The sequence below is a fragment of the Ambystoma mexicanum genome, chromosome 10 (assembly GCF_040938575.1).
Source record: "Ambystoma mexicanum isolate Mex_15411 chromosome 10, UKY_AmexF1_1, whole genome shotgun sequence".
Lineage (NCBI taxonomy): Eukaryota > Metazoa > Chordata > Amphibia > Caudata > Ambystomatidae > Ambystoma > Ambystoma mexicanum.
In genome coordinates, this window is record NC_090932.1 from 340,897,127 (window position 1) to 340,923,345 (window position 26,219).

The 26,219-nt window shown below is 46.4% G+C and overlaps 1 protein-coding gene across 2 annotated transcripts in view; it reads right to left on the bottom strand.

Annotated features, from left to right (window-relative positions):
- Positions 1-26,219, bottom strand: part of ASH2L (ASH2 like, histone lysine methyltransferase complex subunit) — a 1,246,012-nt gene that overhangs the window by 886,597 nt on the left and 333,196 nt on the right. For both annotated transcript variants that reach the window (XM_069617945.1, XM_069617946.1), the window contains exon 7: positions 6,533-6,628. In XM_069617945.1, coding sequence (XP_069474046.1) covers positions 6,533-6,628 — 96 coding nt within the window. The remainder of the gene's footprint in view (positions 1-6,532; positions 6,629-26,219) is intronic.

Genomic DNA, 26,219 nt, shown 5'->3' on the forward strand with positions numbered 1-26,219 from the left:
GCATGTTTGAGTGACAGCTAGGCTGGGTGAATGGGGGTTTGCTGCATAAAAGCAGGGCTTTGGGGACTGGAACTTCAGAAGTCGCCACAGGACCAAGAATCCGACGAGGGAAGAGCTGAGCCGACCTGCTTTGACGACACCACCCGGTGGAGCCCTGCTGAACCGTCTCACCACTTTTCCCGACGACCGAGGAGAACTCTTAACGGAGTGGCTCCTTCCCTTGACTGGTGGGGACAACCAGTTTTCGCCTTCTTTTCGCTTCTCGAGGTATCTCGTGGCCGCCTTGCCAGTGCCAAGCACCCCGGCAACCGGAACCCCACCACTTTTACCCCAACCACGAAAGTCGGTACAACCCTTTAACCGGAGGACTCCGCGGCTGGTTTCTTCCCGGGCAGTGCAACGACCTTCTTCTTCTGCTCTTCAGCGAGAACTTCTTCTCCCCTGACCGACGTCGAGCCTTGCTGCCACTGCCTGGAACAACTGCCACCGCTGGAGGATCCTTTCCGCTTAAGGTACCGTGTTCCGCCTGGCTTCCCTTGCTACCGACTGTACGGGGTAGATTTAGCCCCCGGCTTTCGACGCTGGGAGTGCCTGGGACACCCTGGCTAAACTTTCTAAGCCACTCTAAACTCTTTCTAACTCTTTGCAAGACTTTGAATCCTTAACAACAGTGTGATCTTGGGCACATTTTCGCTCCGGCTACTCTAAGAGTGGGCCCTGCCTAGTGACTTTTGCTCACCTGTGACTTTGTGTTTCTTTGAGTCTATTGCAAGTGTTCTGGACCTTAGAGTGGTGTGTTTAACCCATTCCTGTTTCTTTTTACCCCTTTCTTGAACCTACTAGAGTGTCATCTAACGTTAAGCGCTCACCTCTGTTTTAATTATGTGGTGTTAACTTAGAGTTGTCTAGATAGGAGTAAGGGTTGAAACTGCTTTTATTATAACTGTGTTTGAAGTGTTTCTTTACTATACTTTGCTAGAGTGTTTTCAACTTATGTGTGTTTTATAAATAAATAACTATATACTTTTGAAACCAAGCTCTGGTCAGTGTTTGCTTGTGCTATTGTGTCTGAGTACATATTGTGTATACTTTGCATACTGCCTAACTCTTCTTGAGGGAAGTCTGACTGCTCAGCCACAGCTACCAGGTAAATCTGGGTGGTGCAGACTGCTACCAAGTGGGTTTACTGCTATACCTGTAGTCTTAAATCTTTTGCAGTGTTCCCCAAGGGAACTGCACAGGTTTCTGCCTAACACTGGTGTACAGCGGTGGGATTTGTATTGAGTATACATTTTATTGTGCTTTAGATACCTTAGTGCAACTAACCACAAAGCTTAGCACTGTAAAAGTAATCCTCTAACATGTCAGTTATAGAAAGCTATAGTCAAGAGTCCCTTGCAGCCAAAACTGCTGATTGTTTAAGAGTGCTCTGTAAACATAAGGATCTCCTGACTAAGGGCAAGAAAATGGAGCTGATTGAAAGATTGTTGGCTAACCAAAGTCTGGGTGATGGTTCAGAGGAACCTACCACTCCAGCAACTGTAGATGACAGTATTGAAGTTAACATGGAGCAAAATGTTGATGATTCTGAGGAAGAGTCAGAAGAGGAGGGTGAGGCTGTTGTAACTGTCCCCCCTAGGCCTCTGCCTGCTCTACCTGCTGTACCTACTGGACCTTTACCAGGCCCCACATTTAGTCCTCAGTACTTTGAACTGGAGAAAATGAAACTAGAATTGGAGTATAAGAAACTTAATGCTCAAACTGACAAAGAACTAAGGCTAAGGGAAATGGAGCTCAAGTATGACTTAGAAATGAAGAAATTATCTGTTGAGAATGCTTCTCTCTCTGGCTCCTCTAGAAGTTCCAGTCCTAAAAGACCCCGGATGCCTAAAGAATTGGTTGGTATGTATGAGCCTAAATTGGATGTGTTGGATTGGTTGTCTCTGTTTGAATATAATCATGGGCTCCAGAACATCACAGGAAATGACTTACTCACCTGGTTGTTCTCTAGGCTTCCCCCTGTTGCAACTGATGTGGTAATGGAGATGGGGGAGGAGGATAGGAAGGACTATGAATGTGTGAAACTAGCTTTGATAGCTAGGTTTGGGAAGACCCCTTCCCAGTATCTTAAGAGGTTTAGGAGCCTCAAAAAGCATGATGGTACCCCTTGGGCTACCTGGGTGAATGAATGTTTGAAAAACTTAGAGGGATGGATTAAGGGTTACAAGGTGAACACTTATGAAGGTATGAAGAATTTGTTTATGTTGGAGACTATTTATGATGCCTGCTCTCCTGAGCTCAGACAACACTTGGCTGATTCCAGGGAATTAGATTCCCGGAAACTAGCTAAGGCTGCTGACTTGTGGGTTGCCAACAGGGCCACTCACAAGGATTCTGGGGTAACTCAGAAGAAGGATGGGGAGAAACAGCCTAAAAAGGACTCCAAAGAGAATTCTAATAATTCCTATCCCAAAGAGGGCCCCAAACCACAAAATAACCAGGGTAAGCCACATGGGAAACCTATTCAGGCTACTGTACCTTCTGGCCACAAGCCAGAAGGAGGTCAGAACAAGCCACCCTTCCAGAGAGCATTTGGACAATGCTATGTCTGTCAGGGTACTGACCATATCAAAGGAGATCCCAGGTGCAAGGGTAAACCTGCAGGGATCAGCACAGTCTCCTTAGCCTTCACTCCTGAGGATGAAGTACAGATGGCTAGTGCCCACTTTGAACTCTTTGCTGAAGAACCCTTGGGTCTTCAAGCAACTGTAAACTTAGAGCCTATGGGTCTGGTTAGTCCCCAGAATAGGGTTGTGTATAACTCCCTACCTGTTAACTCTAAGGTGTATTATGTGGACAGTGTTCTTGTCAATGGCCAGGATACTCCTGCCAGGAGAGACACTGGGGCCAGCAGAACAGTAGTGGATGAAAGCTTCTTTCAACCTGAGGATGTGGCCAAAGCACCCAAAGGTCCCACTAAGATGTCTGGAGGCCCTGTCCAAATGGTTCCTATCCTACCAGCCCTCATTCAGTGTAACAACATGACAGTGAGGATCCCTGTCAGTGTTCAGACTGAGGTACCTGGGAAGGTCCTGTTAGGGAATGACCTAAGAACTCTAGGAGTAGTGTCACATACCCCCAGGCCTCCCAGTATGGAGAAGCAGAACTTAACCAAATTGGCTAGACAGGCTACCTTGAAGGACCCTTCTAAGCCTGTGGGACCCTCTACTGAGAACCCCACTACAAGCCCTGGTGTTAGTAAGTTGACCTCTAACCCAGGCACATTTCAGGATAGTATGCTAGGAACATGGGCGCCCCAACCAAGCTCCATCATTGTTCCCCTAGTCTCAGAGTCTCTGACTCCCCCTGCTTCTGAGGAAGAGGTGGATAGACCAACTAGGCCCCTATCTGGACCTGAGAGAACTGGTAATTCTCAGTGCTGGTGGAAAACCAGAAAAGAAAAGTCTAAGGCCAAAAACCTTCAGACTGTTGGACCTTCTACTGAAGACCCCAACTCAAATCCTAATATTAGGGGGGAAACTCCTAAAATAGGTAAGGGTAGATCTAAGAGGAAGGGGAAGCAGGTACATTGCCTAACCCCAACCCCTCCAACCAAGAGGCCTAAGACCCAACCTGCTCCCACAAGAGAGGTGGTGAGGAACCTTGGAGGCCCCTCTAGATCTAAGGGAATCCTTTATAAGGACCCCTTGAAAAAGCCTAACATAGGTTCAGAAGTTGTACCAACTTCTGAGGGACTGGTCAACCAGATCCCCTATAACAAAAAGACTGATGTTCCTCAAAGGGATTGTAGGTCCTTTAGCTTGCAAAAGAAAACCTTTGAGTTCTCCCTTAAGCATAGGTCAAGGTGTCACCATCAAAATGCTCATGGACTCTCTAGGATGTATATCATCGACTAGAGGTATGAGGTTCATCCAGGAGTGGATTAAATCCTCCTGTCCCTTAGTCTGGGGGGGGCGAGTGTTAGGGAGAATTCTCTGTTTAGGCTGAATTTCCCTACCTAGTGAGTCCCCCAGCAGCTTTGCTGGATTTCTGGGGTTTCTTTTTTTCTCCTACCAAGAGTGAGACTCTTTTACCCTCACTCTTGGACATGTTGAAGTGTGTTCTCTTGGTTAAACCTTGTGTTGAATGGGCTATGGGGTCTTTTACTCCATAGGGCCTCATGTATTTTTGTGATGTGGGTTACACAGCACCCTCTGTGCCGTGACCCAGGGGTGTCCTAGGGACTCCCCAACATAGACTCCATACCCTGGGACTGACTACTGTCTCCCAGGGCATGTAAAGTCACCAAAGACTTTGCTAGTCTTGAATCCTGAACAGAACCAGTACAAACCATCATATTGTGGACGTACTGGCTGGGGCAATTCGATTGCCCCAGGGTCTGTTAGTCGAGGGGGCACGTCTCCGTCCCCCCTGATCGAGTTTTGGCTGGTGGCAGTGGAAACTACGTTTTATATTCGACCGCGAATATTTTCCTATGGGATTTCCCATTGTTTTAGGCTAACACATTTAATTATTTATTTACGGTAGCCTTAAACATACCGCCGGTTTTATATATTTATTTTTATAACTCCGGTTGGGACTTTTTGCCAAAACTTGATTCTAAAATGGCGTTGGTGTTCGCCTCTGTAACTCTGACCCAAAGTGGAGCCCTTTGTTCCACTTTTGGCGGGCTTCTCCACAGAAGCCCTCCAAAGTGGTGCCACTCTGTCTGGGGTACTTAGGAGGGGTGGAGGGGGATTTAGGCACCCTGGACTGAGTTACCTTGGTAACTCAAGTCGCACTCCGTCCTGATTGGCCCAAGTGGTGAGCCGGCCGGCTCACCACTTAGCATGTTTGAGTGACAGCTAGGCTGGGTGAATGGGGGTTTGCTGCATAAAAGCAGGGCTTTGGGGACTGGAACTTCAGAAGTCGCCACAGGACCAAGAATCCGACGAGGGAAGAGCTGAGCCGACCTGCTTCGACGACACCACCCGGTGGAGCCCTGCTGAACCGTCTCACCACTTTTCCCGACGACCGAGGAGAACTCTTAACGGAGTGGCTCCTTCCCTTGACTGGTGGGGACAACCAGTTTTCGCCTTCTTTTCGCTTCTCGAGGTATCTCGTGGCCGCCTTGCCAGTGCCAAGCACCCCGGCAACCGGAACCCCACCACTTTTACCCCAACCACGAAAGTCGGTACAACCCTTTAACCGGAGGACTCCGCGGCTGGTTTCTTCCCGGGCAGTGCAACGACCTTCTTCTTCTGCTCTTCAGCGAGAACTTCTTCTCCCCTGACCGACGTCGAGCCTTGCTGCCACTGCCTGGAACAACTGCCACCGCTGGAGGATCCTTTCCGCTTAAGGTACCGTGTTCCGCCTGGCTTCCCTTGCTACCGACTGTACGGGGTAGATTTAGCCCCCGGCTTTCGACCCTGGGAGTGCCTGGGACACCCTGGCTAAACTTTCCAAGCCACTCTAAACTCTTTCTAACTCTTTGCAAGACTTTGAATCCTTAACAACAGTGTGATCTTGGGCACATTTTCGCTCCGGCTACTCTAAGAGTGGGCCCTGCCTAGTGACTTTTGCTCACCTGTGACTTTGTGTTTCTTTGAGTCTATTGCAAGTGTTCTGGACCTTAGAGTGGTGTGTTTAACCCATTCCTGTTTCTTTTTACCCCTTTCTTGAACCTACTAGAGTGTCATCTAACGTTAAGCGCTCACCTCTGTTTTAATTATGTGGTGTTAACTTAGAGTTGTCTAGATAGGAGTAAGGGTTGAAACTGCTTTTATTATAACTGTGTTTGAAGTGTTTCTTTACTATACTTTGCTAGAGTGTTTTCAACTTATGTGTGTTTTATAAATAAATAACTATATACTTTTGAAACCAAGCTCTGGTCAGTGTTTGCTTGTGCTATTGTGTCTGAGTACATATTGTGTATACTTTGCATACTGCCTAACTCTTCTTGAGGGAAGTCTGACTGCTCAGCCACAGCTACCAGGTAAATCTGGATGGTGCAGACTGCTACCAAGTGGGTTTACTGCTATACCTGTAGTCTTAAATCTTTTGCAGTGTTCCCCAAGGGAACTGCACAGGTTTCTGCCTAACAGCTACAAAGAAGTTATCACTTTAGCATAAAGAGCATCAGTTTAAGGTGAAAACGGTCCTTGGCTTGATGTACAAGGACCAAGCTCTATGTGTGTCCCATTAAAGGCATCAAAACATTTGAACACCAGCTGCAAATTATTTTTTACATAGCAAATATAAATGCGGACAAACATACAATTGGATAAATACAGATAGAAATGTTGTATAATCAATACCATAAACCAGGGAGTCTTAATTATGTGATCAACTTAAATTCAGGAGGCAAATCATTTCTGTGCAGTGCTCAAGGGGATAAATAAAAAAAGACCCTCAGCAGCTGAGCAAACTGGTACTCTTTGCATTGCAAAAGAAAATACTCTCCGAGAACAGAAATAAAACATTAAGAACAACTTCCTGCTCTACTTAGAAATGTGCAAAGTGCATTGTTCACCTGATCAAGAATCCCAAACTTTGGATACTCCTCCTCAGGGTCCTTGCTGCCTGGGTCTGGGTGTTCCTTCACTAGAAAAACATCACGCTCTTTGCCCTGAAAAAAAAATGTATAGTCTTAATACATTAGTTATCAAGATTCCAACAGTGTAAGAAATCAAGTACTTACATTTTATCCAAATTCTCTAACATTCATGATCACCGTACCTATGCTAATGTCAGGATCTTGGAACACTTACTGGGATAAAACAAGCTTTTGAAAACGCAAACATGGATTTTGCATTTTCCTCAATTAAAGGAATTCTAACATCCAGCAATACACATCCATGGTGTATTTAATGTAAACTCAACCTTCCAATCAAAACAACAAGATACTCACTTTAAAAGCCACTACACTTCGCCACTATCCCCTCATTAACAGTTGGTGAGTTTTATTCCTATTCTCCATTCTAAAACCAAGACCTAAAGGCCTTCTTGGCTTACAGGGTGTACCCTCAGTTATCACGAAAGGCCAAATGGTTGCATGACTGAGGTCAAATAAAACCCTTTGGAAGAAGAAGGTTTGTTAACAAGGCATAGTAAATATGTTCAAGAAAAACAAAAAGGAAACATCCAGGTTATTTACTTTTAAACATTCATTAAAGAAAAGCTGAGTAATGGAGTTAACTACAATAGGCACACAAGGAAAAAACCTCTCTTTTCAAAATAGAATACATTTCAGAAACAGCTAATTGTGTTATAAAGTGTACTGTACTCGAGCAAAGTCCAACAGGATCCATGGTGAGACACAATGGCCTCCTTAGAGTTACTTCCCAACCATAGAGAATTCCGATTGGTTAAGCCGACCCCAACGTAAGCCTACCGGCAAAATGTAGGGCCCTCACACACTGCCAACAGAACTCTAGGCATTGCAAGAAGATCCAGAAGGGAATGACAGGACCCCACTGAAGAAGTACAGCCACCAAAGAGTACTTCTTACCATGCCGAAATGGCGACTGCACCCTCTTGAGAAACCTCTATGCAAATAACTGGCATGGCAGGAGATCCCACTTCCTTTTTAGAGGTTGCTCCAAAACTTCCATCATTCCTGTCATTTTCTTGATTTTTCAAACTGAACCCTTACTCTGCGGATGATAAGCACCAGAGAACGTATAGGTTAACTAGGTTCTATGTGATTTCATTGTTCATTTTCATAGAGGAAGAATTAATACATTTTTTTATGTAGGACATTTTACCACTAATGTATGCAGGGGAGCAGGCTCTTCCCCATGATCCCCTATCTTTATTAATCACCCTAAATTACCCCCCGTACATTTGCAGTAAAATGGGATGGAATAAATTCAACAAATTCTCCCTCAATTGAAAAACCTGTGATGAAATCTTCCTATCCCAGTTAACTCCAGATTCAGCAGTTTTGCCTTAAAGCACACAAATCTGAAATAGGTTCCCCTTTGAGGAACAACATTCTTAGGGAATCTAAAATTGGTGAAATATCCAAGATGGCACTGGCAACTGCCTTATAAGTGACACTTCTCATTGGGATAACCTTTACAACTAGAATAAAAATGTTTCCTGAATGAGTAGTGGGGTAAACAGAAAAAAGGTCAATCCCTACTGTAAAAAAAATGTATGGATCGACAATAAGACAGCCAAGTGACCACAGTTCAAGGGTGTTTATTGAACTTCAAAAAGGGTTTGAAAAACAGCTATCTAATCCTAAATCTAATGATGGGAGCAAGCTATGGCCATCATAAAAATAATAAAACAATCCTTGTGATATCTTTGTCAAATCAAAAAGGGCCTATACTAAAAACATATTACCAATCCTTACCTCTAAAGACAAATAGTGTGGGAAACAATGGTATGTAAAAGAAAGAAGTGTTCACAAAATGATACGTCAGGATATTCAGGCCCTTGGCCTCCCTGCCCCACGTTTTCAGCATGGGACAAGTCGGCACACTCAAGCTTAACAGAGTCTCTGGCTTCTCTAGTACAAGGGTGCAGTTCAAACATTAGCATCAGGGTCTTCTGTGCCCAAGTCTTTGTCTTTCAAAGCATCTTCTTTCAGAGGGCCTAATGCGACAAACAATACGTTATTTTCCTCTCAGGATTTCACACGTACTCAATTTCTCAGGGGATTCACTATTCACCTGGGCTCAGATCCCCTTTAAAACAATGCTCGAAGGATTTTCATGTATCCAACTTCTCGGGTGATTCACGATTCAGCCCGGATCCCCTTAGCCGGGCTCGGATCCGTTTTAACACAATGTTCAATCAGTCTCCCTCCGCCGGTCTCGGACCACTTGCCAGCACAAACTTGCTTTAACTCAAAGCTTTCAGCCGATCTCCCTCGTTCGGGCTTGGACCAACTTTATCTACTTTGTCATCAACTTTCTTGGCAGTATCAACATTGAAGACTTTCGATTGTGCACAGGATTTTGCTTGACCCGTTGCAGGACCACTTTGATTCACAGTTCTTTGCCACTCTTTCACCTTTGTAAACTCTCAGTTGGATACCTTAATGAGACCTTCAAATGAGTACACACTCACTACCGGACCACTCTGTCAAAAGGTATCGTATCTTGGTTTCAAAGTTCAATCACTCATCTATTGTTCACTTTTTACTTGCGTTGGTTATCACATGCGTTTCATACACGGTTCGCTTCAGCACTCACCATACAATGTTACCGCTTGCAACCTTGGCTTCAACAATTTTACCGCTTGAGACCTTGGCTTCAACACAGACCGGTCTGGTATTGGTCTCCCCAACTCACCAGCTGTGTTGATTTCACTGGTGCAGCTTTGTTTTAGGAGCCAAGGACAGTACCACAGCAGCAGGAGAATCTCCCTGCCTTGATTATGGACACGGGAGCGCCCCAGGTACCTCTGACACACAGGATTCATTAGCCTGGTTTCCTGGTCTTATGCTGTCTACTTGAGGTTTTGTGAAAGTAATGGTTCCTCGTCGAAAAGGCGAAGGGCACCTTCTGTTTTGCCATCTTTCTCCTTGTGTTAAGCTGCCATCTTGGAACTGCTATTTCCTCGTGTGCTTTGCCTCGCTCCGAGTGAGCTCTAGTGCTCCGCCTTTTATCCGTGTAGGGAAGTGTAATGGAAGTCAGGTGCGTGATGGTCAGTAATTGCCTGACCCAGCCTGACCATTTTATTGCGACGTGTCAGGTATATGGCTCAGGTGTTCGTTTTCTCTCATAGAGAGCTGTCCTTGAGAACGTGTTTGTGTTGTGAAAGGGGTGGGGTTTGAGTTCCTAAGTATCCTACCTGGTAGGATGGGGTAAAGGTGTTCCAGGGAAGGGGATACCGCATCTCACCATCCGGTATCCCACTCCCCAAAGACCCCTCACCCAGGTGATCCTCTCGCACTGGTCCACCCCTCATGAACAGGATCCAAAAGCGTTGGCCGTGTCCAGGCCACCTGGATGGCAGATCCCCGGGGACTAGCGGGTGAGACACCTTCAGGTTTCTCTCACTATCCTTTCAAAAAAGGTAGTCCATCCATAAGAGGCAACAAGGGTACCTGGATCACTTTTGCCTGAAATCTCGCAAGTGGCAAAAGACCTGTAGTGGCCTATGTGGACCCCCCCCATTGTGGACCAGAAAAAGGGAATAGACCGTCTTTCCTTACTCTTGTTCCCCCAAAGACACATCACTGGCCAGCTGCCATAGGAAGGGTCTATAGGCCAGGGGCACCACAAACATCTTGTGGGCTCCAGACTCTGGAAGTTTTAGCTCACTACACAGGAGCCAATGTAAGATTCTAGGTTTCGCAGGAGTCTCCCCTTTGAACTAGGAAAGGGCCTCCTTAGATGTCTTTGCCACACAATCGTGGTCTCTGGGGCTAACTTTTTCCAGATCCAACCAGTAATCTCATGGTCCTCTCCACCAGGAGGAAGCAAAACTGAAACAGGCACTTCTGAAGGAGCAGGAGGATGGGTAGAATACTTCTGGCACTCCTCTCCTCTTCACTTAGGGATTTCCTTTGACTTAGAATGAGCATTTTCAACTGGCTAGCCCTTCTTTGAATGGGATCTGGTGATGACAGCCGCTGAAATGTCTGGCTCATCATAAACCATGTCTAATCCCTTTAGGTAATTTTGAAACAGAACTTTGCCTGGAATATTTGCACAGATACGGACTAGAATGGCATCATTCTTGACATTTCCAGTGATGGCCACTGGGAACACGGAGTGTTTGAGGGGGTTATTAGATATCCTGTGTTTTTCAGAGATGCATTAGAATAGTCCTGGGGGCTATTACCAGAGCGCTGTCAAACCACTGCCCGGCTTGCCCCCAGGGCGATTCAGGCCAGTAGTCACAAGGCCATTTAAGAGTACATTCATGCGGACAACCCGGGGGACCGTGAATTAGAAATTTGCTCAATTATAAATAAAACTGATCATGCCCACGAAGAGTCTACTTTGTGGTCATCTACCCATACGCAGGCCTTTTCAGGATGCATTCACCCAACTCTCTCTCAGTTAATACTCTTTCTTGGGATCCCGGATTAAAAAGAACTATTGGCCAGGGGTCTTCACAAACTTTATTCATTCACATCCAATTGCAGAATTGCTTCACAGCCACTGGGGCAAGCCTACTATCATGAGACAATTGACATTTACCTTTTATACCCTATGGCCCGCATGCCATGTTAAATGAACCCAACCAGGGTAACACACGATTCCCTACCACATACCTTTGCAAATGAAGGACTAAGAAGAACCAGAGCCATTTCCAGTTATGAAAGGGCCAGAACCTAATACCTCAGCAGCTTCAAGCTCCATTTTATAATGTCCATTTGGTGTGAAATCTTTTTGTCTGACAGATGTCACTGATGGCCGTACAGACTCCAAGTGCGATTCAAAGGTTTTCATTTGTAAACAGTTTAAGATGTGCACATTTCCAATTTAGTGCACCGGAGCTAGAGGTACAATTGTGGGCACCGATCTCTCGTCCTCCTGTGGGCTCCCGCCTCCCTAATCAAGATGTCCCAAACCCACAGTGTGGTAAATAGCAATGGGTAAACCCACTATCTAAATGAAGACTACTGTGATTTGTGAGGTGGTCAGCAATGCGAGGCAGGCAACTGTTTGATGATTGTTCATAGCATGCCATTTTATTAAAGTATAAATGATATTAAATGCCTCACTATACCTACTCTGATGAGGATTTCCCTGCCTAACAAAACTAAAGGGAAACACTAATACAGGATGTCAGGCCCTCACACTCAAACATCAAATACACAAAGAAAATATTCAGTTTCTTGATAACCTATTAGTAACCTGCGTGAACTCCCTTCCCCAGGATTCAAGGTAAATTCAGCTCCAAAGTTCAGCAAAAGAAAAAAAAGAAATTCCTGTAGGTAGCAAAGTCTCAATTCAGTTCTTGAAGTTTCAATGTCCAGGTACAGGTACAGTTTTGTTAACCAGATTTCCAACAACAAAGTTCTTGTTCGTGTGAAATAAAGACTTTACACTTCCTCAAAATAGCATCAATGTTATTCCCAGCCATGATGCTTTGTCATCACTTCCAGTTATCCGAGAAGACATGACAGTTAAAAAGAAATACAACTTCTATAAATGTTGGTGAAACACAAGTCTTGGTTAGCAGTTATTAGGTCTCTATTCAAAGTGAGGAGTCACAATAGGTATATTTGCCAGGAAGACATCACAGTGCTGCTGCTTCTACTTCAACAACTTCACTTCTACTAGAGTTTACCATGAGGGCATTCTCCTTAATCTCATAGTATTTCCCTTCACCTGTACCGCTGAAGTCTTGCATCCACCGACAACTAGATATACTATCACACACAATTTCAGTATTTTGTAATGCCACCACAGCTTCAGTACTTTGTGACTTTAAACCGGTTCTGACAAGATTCACTTTAAGGTACTTCAACACCTTCAAATAGGCAAGGAACTCTTCATCTCTCTTCAAAAGGGGCAGCTTTTTTTGCCTCACTTTATAACCCACTTCTTTCTTTCTCTTATAGTCTTTGGCAAAATAGGCTCAGTATACTTCAAGTAATCTTTATAAACAGCAAGGTTTACCCCCCCCCCCAACTTTGTCTTCACCTCTGAGCCAACTGTTAGCCAAACAATTATCCAGAAGCTGAGGTGCCACTCTTGGCTTCAAGTAATGCTTCCAAACTTGTATCTTGGGCAAGGTCATACTTCTATTGGGCTTACAGTATTGGTTAGATTGTTTGCTGGCTTTGGGAATGGCTACTTTCAGTCTCAATAGGGGAGTAATCTTGGCATGGGCAATGCTTGCTCACTCGTAAACAGATATTTGGGGTCATCAAGAGTTTGTCGGTGATAGCGTTATTGACGCATTTAAGGGTCTGCCAAATCATGGGTTTGGCAGGATTTACCCACAGCTGTGTGCTTACTGTTGCCAGGAGTGCTCGTGCAAGGAATCTGAACACCAGATTTGACTCACCGGCTTCTGTAATCCTCTTTTCACATGTTGCACAACTTCCACTGCTCCTGGTTTCACTTGGGACCCTCAACCCTTACTTGCTGAATGTGTCTCCAGTCCGGCCACTGAATTAAGGATCCCCTCTCGCTCCTGTGACCCACGGCTTCACAACAGATCCTTGCCTCAGTCTCAAAAACGCTTCTTGCTCGGCAACCTCTGCAATTAAGCTCATATGGGGAAAGGAAGTCTTTCTACATGCCTTCCGCTGCACTGTCTCTGCACTTCAGAGTTTGAGGAAACAGAACCCTCACAGAAAAAGCAGGTGAAATATGCAGCATCAACGTTCCGGCGTCCCTCTGGTTCTCCCACTTCTGCACGATTGACAATGCTGTGCCATCTACTTTCTAATTCTGCTACTACTGCACGCACTCAGCTCCTTCCAATTCCTTGCACCCGAGGGGGGCCTTTCATGCCTTCCAGGTTATGATATGACTGGTAATTTGTAACGTGCTTAATACCCAGAGGTTTCTAAGCATGGACCCGGGGATTGAACCTGCGTTGCTCCGTGTCATCTTGCTTCCAAGGCGAGCATGTTGCCCCTGAGCTATTCTGCAGAGACAGCTCCCAGGTTCCTCCAGGTTTGGGCTGTTAGGGTTAATTGCCCGACTACTACAGATTAACTCCTCAGTCCTCTTCCTCAGACCATTACTTATGGGATTATGGGACTTGCAGTCTTTAACAAAGTTAGTTGTTTAAGTAACTTCTTGATTTGAAGGGTACATTTATTTCCCTTAGAATCATTAAAGATGAACCTTTAGAATGTGTAGTTACAGAAGAAGACAATTTACTTGAGGCAATATTCCTAGATTCCTTTACAGTATGCCTTCGTGAGCAAGGAGGATTTGTATCCTGAAATACCTTGAAGGATCTTTGTTATTAAGGCTTGTTCAGGTGTTATGGTATTTGTACTCGGAGCCACAGATTTTATATATGGTTCAGAAACATCATAATGGCAATAAGCCATTACCTGTTCTGGCAACTTTAACATGTTTTCCTTTCTAAAGGACCAATACTGTGTCTCATCACACACCATCTCCTCACCACACTGGGCCCTGTCTCCTCCCAGGTGATCCTTGTGCAGTACACCACCCCCAAGGTCAGGGTAGGGAAGAGTCTGCCTTTCCCTGGTCACCTGGGAAGAGACTTTAGGTAGGGGTTCAGTGAGGATTTGTCACAGAGGGCATACAGGCTGTACCCGGCTCAGTCTTACTCGCTAGGGGGTTCTTCTAAGGGGTACCCCTGCCAAACTACTGCCCTGATCATCTTGTAAAGAATTGTCAATTTTGTTCCTCCAAAAGCACCCATCTCCTTTCAATCACAACCTGGGTCCAAAATACCTTCAGCTATCCCTCCGCAAATACCTCCCCTCCAGAGCTCTCCGCTCCTCTACTTCCAACTCACTCAGGGTGAGTCATTTTTCTAAGAAACGAGCTGGGGGTAGATCTCGGTCTTCGGCTGGGGCCTCCCTCTGGAAAAGCCTCCCTGCCACTCTAAAACTTGAGGAGAACCATCTCCGGTTCCGGAAGCACCTCAAGACCTTCCTTGTTTCTTCTGCCTTCGCTCCCCCTCTCCCCTGCTGATCTGTTCTCTCTTGGCACCGTGCACCTGGCCCATCCTCTGTCTTTTGGGCACAGGTACCTGCTCATCCTGCCACCCTCCGGGCCACCCCTTGCACTGGGGTCTGTATCTGTACCCATACAGCCCCCCCCTTTTTCTTCCTGCACTTATCAGACTTACCCTGGCTGCTGCCTTAAACCTAGCACTTGCAAATTGCTGGCTGCATTACCACGGTTTGTTGCCTTTATTATTTATTTATTGTTATTATCTGTTTCTCCTCTGCTTCGCACTTTCCACCTCTCCCCCCCTTCCATGCACTTTTCTCCTCCCCCTCTCCCATGCACTTGCGCGTTCTCAAGGTCACTGGGCCTAGTAAGATCGTTGTTTTGTTCTGCCCTGTTCCCCTCCCTTGCCGCGCTCTGAAACACTTGTGTACGAGCACGATAGAAATAAAATATCAATCAATCTTGCCACTCACCCTCTCCTTTCTCTGATGTTCCTACTCTGCACTCTATTCTACTCTTGCTCTACTTCCTCCCACTCTCTACTTCCTTATCTCCACCCACTCTCCTGGTCTGTTCCTCTGATATTCATACACACTGCTTTCTCCTTGCATCTCTCTCGCCCTTTTCCTGCGTTGCTCCACTCGCTACTCTCTTCTCACCACTCCCTTCACTAATCTTACTCACCCTCTCCAACCCTCTCCCCCTTCCTCACTCCCTCTACACCCAACCCCTTTCACTCAACTAAAGAAACTCCACTCACAGCCTTACTCTTACAATTTGGTACAACTCTCTCTCTCAACTAACTCCAACACCTCACATGTAATAACTTCTGCCACAATTTCCTCCCTGCTCAACTGTCCTTCCTCCACCTGGTCTCCCGGTGCACCTCTTCTCCTGACCTCACTCTGTTGTTCATGAGCCGGAATTATAGACCCCTACCTTCCTGTTCCTAACCTTACCCTTTCCCTCCCTCCATTAGTCTGGCTCCCCACTTGACCATACGAGCCAATCACTGGCTGCCCTTTGTGCAAATCAGGGGGCATGTCTGCACATTTGAAAAGTGCATTCCCAAATTCATGAATGGGATGCGCTTTTAAATTAGCAGAAATTAAGGCTATTCCCCTGCACCTTTTGGAAATGGTGCAGGGAGATCCAAAAATGACAGTCATTTCTAACCCAGTCATGCATTTTTATTTATGCTTGTTAGACCCGGTTTAAACCGAGGCTGTCGCCCTTGCATTTCCATCCACCCAAACAGGGATGCAAATGGACATGTCACAGTGATGGATCTTTTAAGGGCCTGTCACTGTAATGCGCTCCGAGCATCCAAGTGGGTGATGGGACCCTGTCATACATTAGTGTCGGGGTAACTTCTGCAAGGGGGCTGGTCAGCACATTTTAAGCGCTGTTGATCAGCCCCCAAGGAATGCGCAGGTCACTGAGAATAAGCCGTCATGCACATTTCTAATAGTAGTGCAAATGAGTAACGCATTCTCTGCGTTCATTTTTGAGAATCTGAGCAATTGCCTTTGTCGTCATCATTATCACGGCCTATCCTGTTGTGCTCAGGTTACCCTGGCTAACTACTCAGAAATGGAAAACCCATGTTGTGGTAATTTGTTTGGACATTTGTATCTCTTTGTGCTGTCAGAATGGGGCCAGAATGGCCATCAATGAACCCCATACAAATTATCTGTTTTCGTCATCTCAATAGATCAGCGTCAGCAATACCATTTAACCGGAATAAAAGGACCTGTTCATATAACCAAAACTGATAACATTGTCTCCTCACTGTGCTTTTGATTGTGACATTTGTTTGACCACTGACCAGTCTTTGCCAAACTGCCATATTTACTCCTTTACAGAGAAAGAAAGGACTGAATTAAAAATGTACCTCACCGTTTGTTTCTAACACTGCTAAATAATGCCCTCTAAACCACTCGCCAGCCCCCCTATTCTTCATACCCAAGGAGGAGGGCATTCACCATTCCCAGCTCAATTACATCTCAGTCCAGACTGTTACCCATTGCGCTTGGATCTGTAAAATCTTAAAAGTTCCACTAGGCCTCCCGAGTGCATACCAACTGCTCCGCATAAAGTCTGGCCATGAATGAATGACAACATTCGAAATACTCCATGGCCACTTTGAACACAAAGTAATGCCCTTTGGACTTTGCAACGTCCCAGCAATGTTTCAGTGGTTCATATATTCCATCTAAGCAGACCTGCAGGGGCTGTTGGTATGGGTGCACCCAGACAACATCTTGGTATTTTCACCACCCCTGGACACACGGTTATTCATGTATGAGAGATATTTTAAGTGCCTACATTCAAAACGCCTTTATGTAGCTTCTCATGCATCTCAAGGTGAGCTCATTGGTTACATTGCAAGCCCAAAAGGAATTCACATGGACTCCAAGAAGGCATGGGCTACACCCCTTCACTCAGATTCTTCCAGAGATCACTGCTGGTGTTCTGCAATCCATTGGGGACACTCTTATGTGCTTGATCTCATCGAGGAAGGCCCAGGGGTCTAGGATGCAGGGGTTACTTTGAGACATAGGATTTAGTTTCGGTCGGTTGCAGTGCTTAGGAATCGGTTCCAGACAGCTTCCAGTAGAAGACACAAACTTGGAAAGATTAGGACCTCTGCAGGGAAGAGCATATCAGGATGCCTCCAAGGATTAAAAGAGTACAGCAATGGGAGTAACCACAGTTAAGTGAGCTGTTGAGATGGATTTCTAGAATCTTGCCTGGTGGACAGATTTTAGAAGGCCATCCTAGTTATGATGGACAGGGTGCTCCAAGAGGCTAGGCAAACCAAATTAAATTAGAAAGGAGAACGCTCAAGGCTTAGTCTCAGGAGAGTGAGTGGGGTTGGGTACCCTCAATGAGTCCACACCGTATGGCACACAAAAATACAATTGAAACGGTCAGATCTTAAAAAACAGATATTTATTTTAGGCTTTATGATCACACTGGAACATGAATGTAAAAAAGGTAGTACTATCACACAACACTCGATAATAAACATGTATACAATCACCATAGGTTCAAATATATATGAGCTACTTAATGATGAAAAGCAGGTATGTTAGGTGCAGTAAATGTTGGGAGCCAAGCACAAGAGCCATTTCCCATCTTGAGAAGTCCAACCACTGAGATGCACGCGGCCTTGTGCCCAAAACTCACAGGGTTCAATACAGTTTTTCTTACCAGTATGAGTTATTTTTTTTACAAAGGATGCAATGGTTTCAAACTATTTCAAAGTTATTCAACAATTTACCAAAGGAAAGGTAAGATTTCTACTATCTTCCAGACCCAATGGTAACCATGGGGAAGGATACCCAACTCAGGTTCAATGCCCAAAAGGAGAGTGGTATTGAGATAGGAGACCAAGGGACTTGTTCCCAATGTTATCCTATTGAGGACTGAGGCGAGGAGGATGGGGAGCAGGCACACCGATTGCTTACTTACCCCTGCGGACTCTAATTTTCCCAGATGTCTTGGTGGATCGGCTAGGGACTTCATCTTCTGCCGTTGATTCCAGTGAGGGGTGCATAGGATTTGGGAGTTCAAGGATTATTCCATTTGGCTGGTAATGCAAGATGCAACCCCTGTTGGTGGAGGAATGCAGAATCCAACGATGCAGACCTCCTTTGGACACTTCACTAGATGGAGGAAGGAGAGTTTCAGCAAGGACTACCATTTGCAGGTGAGGACAGGCATCCTCTTCCAGTCATGGTCACGTTAACTGCCCCAAGAAACGTCTCCTTGAACGTGCAAAGCTGAAATTCAGGAGAAGGTAAATTGTGGCGCAAATGGATACTACCAAAGTTCTGGACTTCAAACAGCGACGGTTCTGGAGAGGTAGCCCACGAGAAGCTGATCAGTCCAGGGACACTCCCAAAGGCTCTGAAGGGCTGGATCCTCCAGATGTCCAGACTAGTTGATCCCACTAGTCCAAGGGTTGAAGCATTGCTCCGTCTACAGAGGTCAGGCAGAGGAGTAGGGCTTCACTGGTCTGATCAAAGGAAGGGATGCCGTGCCACATCAGGAGTAGTCTTCGGTTCTTCTGCATGCTACTCTTCAAGGGATTCTTGGCTCCAATGAGAGATCGAGAATAGCTGCAGAGGTCCTCCTTTTTATCCGAGTTTTGAGCTGCAAGCAAGTCCAAGCCCACCATTAGTAAGGATCTGCGGCATTCAAACATGCAGTATTTGTCAAATCAGGGATAACTACTGGTTTCACATCCGCCCTAGTGGCAGACTTTCTGGCACTAAGGATGTGTAGTGTAACTAGACAGTTCCAGCCCTTCCTGGAATGGATGGAAAGACAAGACACTTCTGCTCACTAGCCTGTGAAAACAGTAGCTTTCCTGAGCAAGTGCATGACCTTAGAAGGACTTTCCTGACCTGAGAAGCCAGAAAGAAGGCCAAACTACAATATGGAAGAACAAGTGAAAATATGGTGTCATTTTAGGGCACTAGTCACATTTAGCAGCCATACGGGGTAAATGTGAATGTGCACACAAATATTAAAAATTGTAAAAATGTAACAGTTGCCACCAGCTCTTCTTTAGTTACATATACAAATAACCAAAAATCTATGTAAAAAGTTAGGGTGATACAAAAGTATCCCCAGTGCAGTGCATTGGAAGATGCTGTGTGCAACGTTACAAATACAAGAATTCAAAAAGGAAACCAAGTTTGCCAGTACTGATACTCTGAAGGACTGATCAGTTTCCCCATGACAGGTGAGTAAAATGCAAGAGAATTGAACCTAAAGGCTTCACTTCCCTTCAAAAATTCAGGAAAAGATAGAAACAAAGCAAAAAGAATGAGGTTCCATATGAAACTATGGCAGGAAAGTTGAAAAGAAAATCTTTCACATCAGCAACAGGGGATCTTCAGGGAACGAACAAAGGAACAGGCACAGCAAAGCTTCTGTTCATGCAAGAATGCTGAAAACGCAGGAGCAGACATCTTGTTCCATAACCTTAAGACCCTTCCAAGAATGCACTTGGAACGGCAACAGTTGCAGCGATTTAGCCAAGTAGAGAGCTGGCCAGCTCACCCTTTGGTCTAGGCACACTTTGGAAGTATCAGACAGCATGGATCCTCGGACAGGTGTTGAGACTGGTTGATCCCATTGGTCCAGGGGTCCAAGCACTGACAAGGGTCTTCTTGAGATCAGGCAGAGGAGCAGGGCTTCACAGAGATGTCACTGGAGTTGATGCTAGTCAGCTTCAGGAGTCGTCTTTGGGTAGTGAGCGGGCTGCAATTCTTCAGAGAGTTCTTGGCTCCAAGGATCTGTTGAATGGCTGATAGAGCCCTCCTTTTTTCAAAGATTTGGTCTGGGAGCATGCCCAGGCTCACCAATGAAAGGTATCTGCACCATTAAAACGGTCAGTGGCTATCCAAACATGGATAGCCACTGGCCACATCTGCCCAACAACAGACATCCAGGTACCAGGAATGTGGATTAGGAATAGACAGTCCCAGCCACTTCCTAGTGCCACATACAAGAACAGACTGGGGGTGGGGGGGCGCGTGGCTTGCAGTCGAAGGAGTAAGTTGGCTTCTGAGACTGCACCCGCCAGATCCTTAAAGATCTGATAAACAGGTTTCAAGCTGGACGTGTAGCCCGCAAACGGAACAATACGTGTGTGAACATCTCAGGCTCACCCGACTGGACCTGACTGGAAGGAGGAGCTCAGAGATGTGAGGCACGAAATGAAGAGGCTGCCGGAGGTATCTGAAACTAAGATGGCGCCTGCTTAAACGAGGCAGCGGCATCCAGTGGAGCGGCCGGAGGACCCGGGAGGATCCTGGCCGAGGAGACAGTGCCGGCGTGAGACTGGAGAACTGCAGCGGGCACCTGGATCGAGGAAATCGGAGAAGGAAAGCTGATGTTCATGTGGGCCCAGCCAGAAAACAGCGCAAGGAGAGGGATGGCGAAGGACCACCCAAACCAAGGAGGTACGGCAGAGACAACAAGGCTAGTGCCACGCGTCCCGTCCTCTAGAGTCTGGTTCCCCAGGAGCTGTGAGCAAGCAGCGAGCCACATACCAGGCTATCGGCGGTTACGGAGAGCAAAGCGGACCATCAAACCAACGCTCTCTAGGTGCGTAGTAAAGCCAGAAGGGCTTTTTACATACCGCTATAGCCCACTGGAACTCCACGCGTATCATGAAGGGTAGGTGGGATAGGCGTGCGAGAAACCCTGGGCTGGGTGGTGACAAGAAGAGACTGGCCTCTGCTACAAGGGGATAGGAAGCACCAGACACAGACAGCAGACTACTACAAAGTAGTCTCTTCAAGCGGGATGACCAAAGGAAGTAGAGCCTAGCAGAGAAACCACAAGAGAGACCAGAGCTAATTGAAGACTGCACCGCTTAGCTAAGGGGAAGACAAGTGGCTGGTGGCTCAGCGCTACAAGGAAAGAGAACATTCAAACACAGGCTACGTGGTGAAACCACGTGGGAGACCCCTACGGCACTCAGCCTGAAGAGATTCGATAAGAGAATATGCTACCGGAGGCTCCAAGCTACAAGGGAAGATGAACTTGGTCTGGGCGGTGAAACAAACTGCACCCCAGCTATATCTGACCTGAAGCGAACAGGACAAGTGCCACAATATACCGAAAGTTGCAGTTATGTGAGGGGACTTTGGGTAGAGCAGGGCTGAGTGAAGAATTGCAAATAAAGGCCCCTGCTGTGCTAGAATCGAAGCAGCCACAAGGATAAACAAACAGCTCACAAGAAACAGCCGTACAGGAGTAAGCCGGCCAAGTGGCACAGAGAGTAGAGAGCTCGCTTTGACATCTGTGTAGAGCTTGCTGACGCAGGTTCAAATCCCGGCAGGTCCAAACTCAGCCTTTCATCCTTCCGAGGTTGATAAATGAGCACCACACACCGTGGGTAATAATAACCAGCGCTCAATAAATGCAAAATTATTATTAGGAGTGAAGAAGCATGTCACATAATCAGTTACACACCTGGCAGGGACCCAAAAGGACAAGCGCAAGCGACTGACAGGCAGAGGAAACCGCTCAAGCCTACAAAGCATTGAGCACAAGGAAGACAGACAGACAGACAGACAGACACACACACACACACTCACTCACACTCCCCCCCATGCAACAGAATACATAGGAAAGGAGATTCAGGGAACTTTACAGAAGGGCCATTTGATCAGGAAGCTCTGGTAACCAACTGAAGAAGGCAGATTGTACGAATGCCTCCCAAACTGGCCAAAAACTAAGCAAGCCAACCTACCTTAGACGGTTTTGCCAAATCTAAGCAGCAGGCACCTGGCGGAAATATGGAATTGGCGCTAGCAAAAGAGGGCGCCATGGAGTAGTACAACCAAGCAAAGCTGGCAATAGCAGACTTGAAGGCCTCCTTGGGGTCACAGATCGAAGCAGTGCAAGTGATGTGGGTTATCGCGGCAGGATGTGCAGAGTCTAGCAGAGCGTACACGCTTGAGTCGGTACCGCACTCGCACAAACATCCTGAGGTTACAAGGCTTGATGGTATGGGATTCCCGGATGGATCAGATCGTAGACGCTTGGATTTGTGTTTTCCTTACATAGGGCGGGTTTTACTAACCGTCAATGCTTTATAACAAAGAAGTTGAGACCGGACATACGTTTGCGTACGTCACAACCTCCAAGATTTACTTTTCCAAGGGCAATTGTTTGCCCATCCACTGTTCACTAGCCCCAGGCAGGACTGCTCGGGGCAGATCCGAGAAGTGGTTACGCCTGAGCAAAGGTACTCGGATGGAAAATAGCAGCATAACATGTCGGTTTGGAGCACCAAGGGAGGGGAACGGGAAGCGACACAGATGTAAATGGAAGGCACAGTAAACAGGCTTACCTGGAATGTGCAGCGATGGGAGAGAGCCACAAGGTTGTCGACATCTGTTGTGTTTTAATCCACAGTAGCGCCAGGTCCGTTATGCCCATGTCTTCTAGTCTTTTGGTTAGGGTGTCATGGCTCACTATGTCGAAAGCTGCGGAGTGTCATGAACCGCCATTTGCGCCCCTTCTGGATTTCCTGGTCCATGATGTACCATACCACTGGGGCCGTGTTCCTCTCAACATGGCCGGCGCATCAGTCATGCTGCGCTCTAGCGTTTACGTCGGAGCAATGGATTCCTAGAAAAAGGACACACCCCTGCGACTCTCCTTTTCGAGTTTGCAGCTAGTGTGCCTACATCCATCCTCACTCTTCTTCATTCCTGGACCATTGAGCGGCTTACTCCTCTTCCAGGCCGTCCGCTCATTCCTTCCTGGGTCCCCTTCCATGCTCCGTGCCCGCAACTCCATTGCAATACTTGTGAGTAGTGCCTCCCTTCCTGGTTCCGCGCTTACTCCTGGACGTTGTCTGCTCTTTACTTCCTGGAATCCTGAACTCTTCCTGAGTCTACTTACATTCCACGCTGGATACGGCAGACCACTAGCCTTACCTGTTCAAGTCCCGGAAATCCCGGAGATCAGAGAAACCTACAAAGAAGAAAGCGGCAAAGGACAAACCGGTAAATCCGGGGGTTGAGTGTGACAGTTTTGAGACGCCCAGAACTTGAAACAGTGCTCAATATGGAGGCAGCAGTCTAGGACCTAATGAGAGGAATGCAGGAATTAACAACAGAGGTTCAGAACCTCAAAGCTGAAAATGCAGCCTTAAAAACAACTTGTGCTTTCCCGGGATTCGGCGCTACAGGAAAGTGCTCTGGTCGAGGGCATAGTGGACAAGTATGATGGTTCCAGCAAATCACTGCAGTCCTTCCTTGATTCCCGTTTGGTGCATTTCACATTTAAACCCTACTAGTTTTCCACAACCCGAGCCAATGTGGGGTTTATAATTGCTCATCTTTCAGGCAATGCCTTAACCTGGGCAACTCCTTTGGTCAATGCTGCAGATCCACTCCTGGATAATTATGACGGGTTTGTGAAAGCCTTCAAAACCATGTTCGATCGTCCTGAACAGGTATACAGTGCTCAGGAAAGGCTCCTAGAATTCCAACAAGGGAGTCAAGACATGCTTTCCTATGTAACCCGCTTTATGCAGTTGGCTAAAGAGACAGATTGGTCCCAGGAAGCAAGTTTTACTCTGTTTCGCAGGGGGTTAAATGACGAAATTAAGGACGAACTTGCGCGAGTAGCCCGTCTAAGTTCCTTCCAGGCCCTGATAGACTTGTCTCTCCAAATTGACTTTCGAATCCAGGAAAGAAAAGCAGAAAAGAAAAAGACCAAAACAGTTTATCCAAAGGTTCCGATGGAATATCCAGCGACCACATCGCACTATCCTGTTCCTGAGCCTATACAACTGGGCTCCATACGGGGTCCTATATCCGCACAAGAAAGGATGCGTAGGATCAACACAGGGCTCTGTATGTATTGTGTCTCGGATAAACATCTTGTACAGAATTGCCCTATCGCTCCACCCAGGCTTTCGGGAAACGCCAGCTCCTGATCTTGAGCGGGGCCCAGCTTTTGGATAATGGTGTCTGCTTCGCCTCTACTTCTTCCTTAAATTACCCCCGATTGAATACCTTGGTGGTCCTGCAAACATCCTTATCTACCGCCAATAAGAAGAAACATTCCGTTCTGGCCCTAGCAGACTGTGGCGCAATGGGAATCTTCTTGGACCATGAATGGGCGTCGAAACACATTCCCCGGGAAACTAAGGGAACAATTCAAGCTGTCGAAGGAATTGATGGAAAACCACCATCTTCGGGACCCATAACCCAGTAAACCACAGAACTGTTACTCTCAATCAACAATTATCAGGAGATGCTTTGTTTTGACATCATCAAGACAGCACATTACCCTATGGTTCTGGGAATGCCCTGGCTACAAAAACACAACCCGTACATCAATTGGGCGGCCGGATCCTTATTTCTAAGATCTGAATTCTGTCTGTCCCATTGTTTAACCCAAAACATGGTACAGAACGTGGCTATGGAACCCCAGGTCCTCCAACGACCATCCATCTGTGTCTCCAATATTTCCCAAGTACCAGAGATTTACCATCAATACTCGGATGGGTTTTCAACAGCTATTGTTCAATCACTACCACCACATCGACCGGAAGATTGCACTATCGACACAGAAGATTCTGCAGTGATACCATTTGGAAGAATGTTTATCCTTTCCGAGTCGGAAAAAAGGGCCTTGCAGGAGTATCTGGATACCAAGCTTGCCAATGGAACCATTCGACCTTCCAAATCTCCAGCCGGTGCCTCTGTTTTTTGTGCCCAAGGAAGACACTAAAGAACTTTGACCCTGCCTGGACTATCGGGGACTTAACCAAAGCACCCTCAAGGATCGTTACCCTCTACCGCTCATATCCGACATATTGGAAGCAGTCCGGGGAGCTGTAATCTTTACTAAACTTGACCCAAGAGGCGCCTACCATCTCCTCCGGATAAGGGAAGGCGAAGAATGGAAGACCGCACTCCAGACCCCCTTTGGACATTTTGAATACCTGGTAATGCCATTTGGTCTTGCAAACACCCCTGCGGTGTTTCAGCGATTCATGGATAATCTCTTTTCGGATATGTTGTTCCTCTTTGTCATAGTGTATTTGGACGACATCTTCATTTATTCCGAGGATTCTCAGCTACATCAGAAACATGTGTCATCGGCATTACAACGTCTACGAGAGAACAAACTCCTGGTCAAACCAGAGAAATGCATATTCCACGCCCAAACAGTCCATTACCTCGGGTTCGTTCTGAGTGCAAAGGGAATCGAAATGGACCCCTCCAAGGTTGAGTCTATCCCATCTTGGCCAGCCCCTACAAAAGTAAAACAGATTCAATTCTTCCTGGGACTCGCCAACTTTTACCGGAAATTCATTCCCACCTTCTCCGACGCTGTACAGCCAATAGTCGCATTGTTGAAGAAAGACATTCCCTTTATTTGGTACGAAGCTCAAGAAGCGGCCTTCCAGGAGTTAAAACGGAGATTTACTCAAGGTCCCATCCTGGCTCAACCGGATATCGACACACCCTTCCTGGTAGAATGTGATGCCTCAGATCATGCAATGGGAGCTGTCCTAAAACAAGAATTCGAGGACAAAGCGGAACATCCCATCGCCTACCTATCTCGAACTTTAAGTCCCAGTGAGACCCATTATTCAGTGATGGAGAAAGTATTGGTCGCCATCCGGCAAGCCTTTACTGACTGGCGCCATTTACTCCTGAGTGCCAAATTTCCTGTCCAAGTGCAAACTGATCATAGAAATCTACAGATTCTACAATCCCTGGAATGCAGAAACAGTCGCCAAGCTCGTTGGGCTTTTTTTTTTGCACAGTATCAGTTTCGCATGCATCACGTCCCAGGAACTCACAATGTAATTGCTGATGCCTTATCCAGGCGCCCCGATTACGAGCCAGTGGAGGCCCGTGCCTTTCCAAAAATGTTCCCTGACAGTGTTTGTGGCCCAAGCCAACTCCTTACTGGAAAGGTTCCGAGCTGAAACACCTTCTGATCTGTGGAAGGACTACGTCGGGAAAAACCAATGATCCTTAGTCACAAAAGATGGTTATGTCTCCAAAGATAACAGGATGGCAGTACCCACGAACAAGTTGAGAACCAAGATCATAAACCTCCGTTATGATA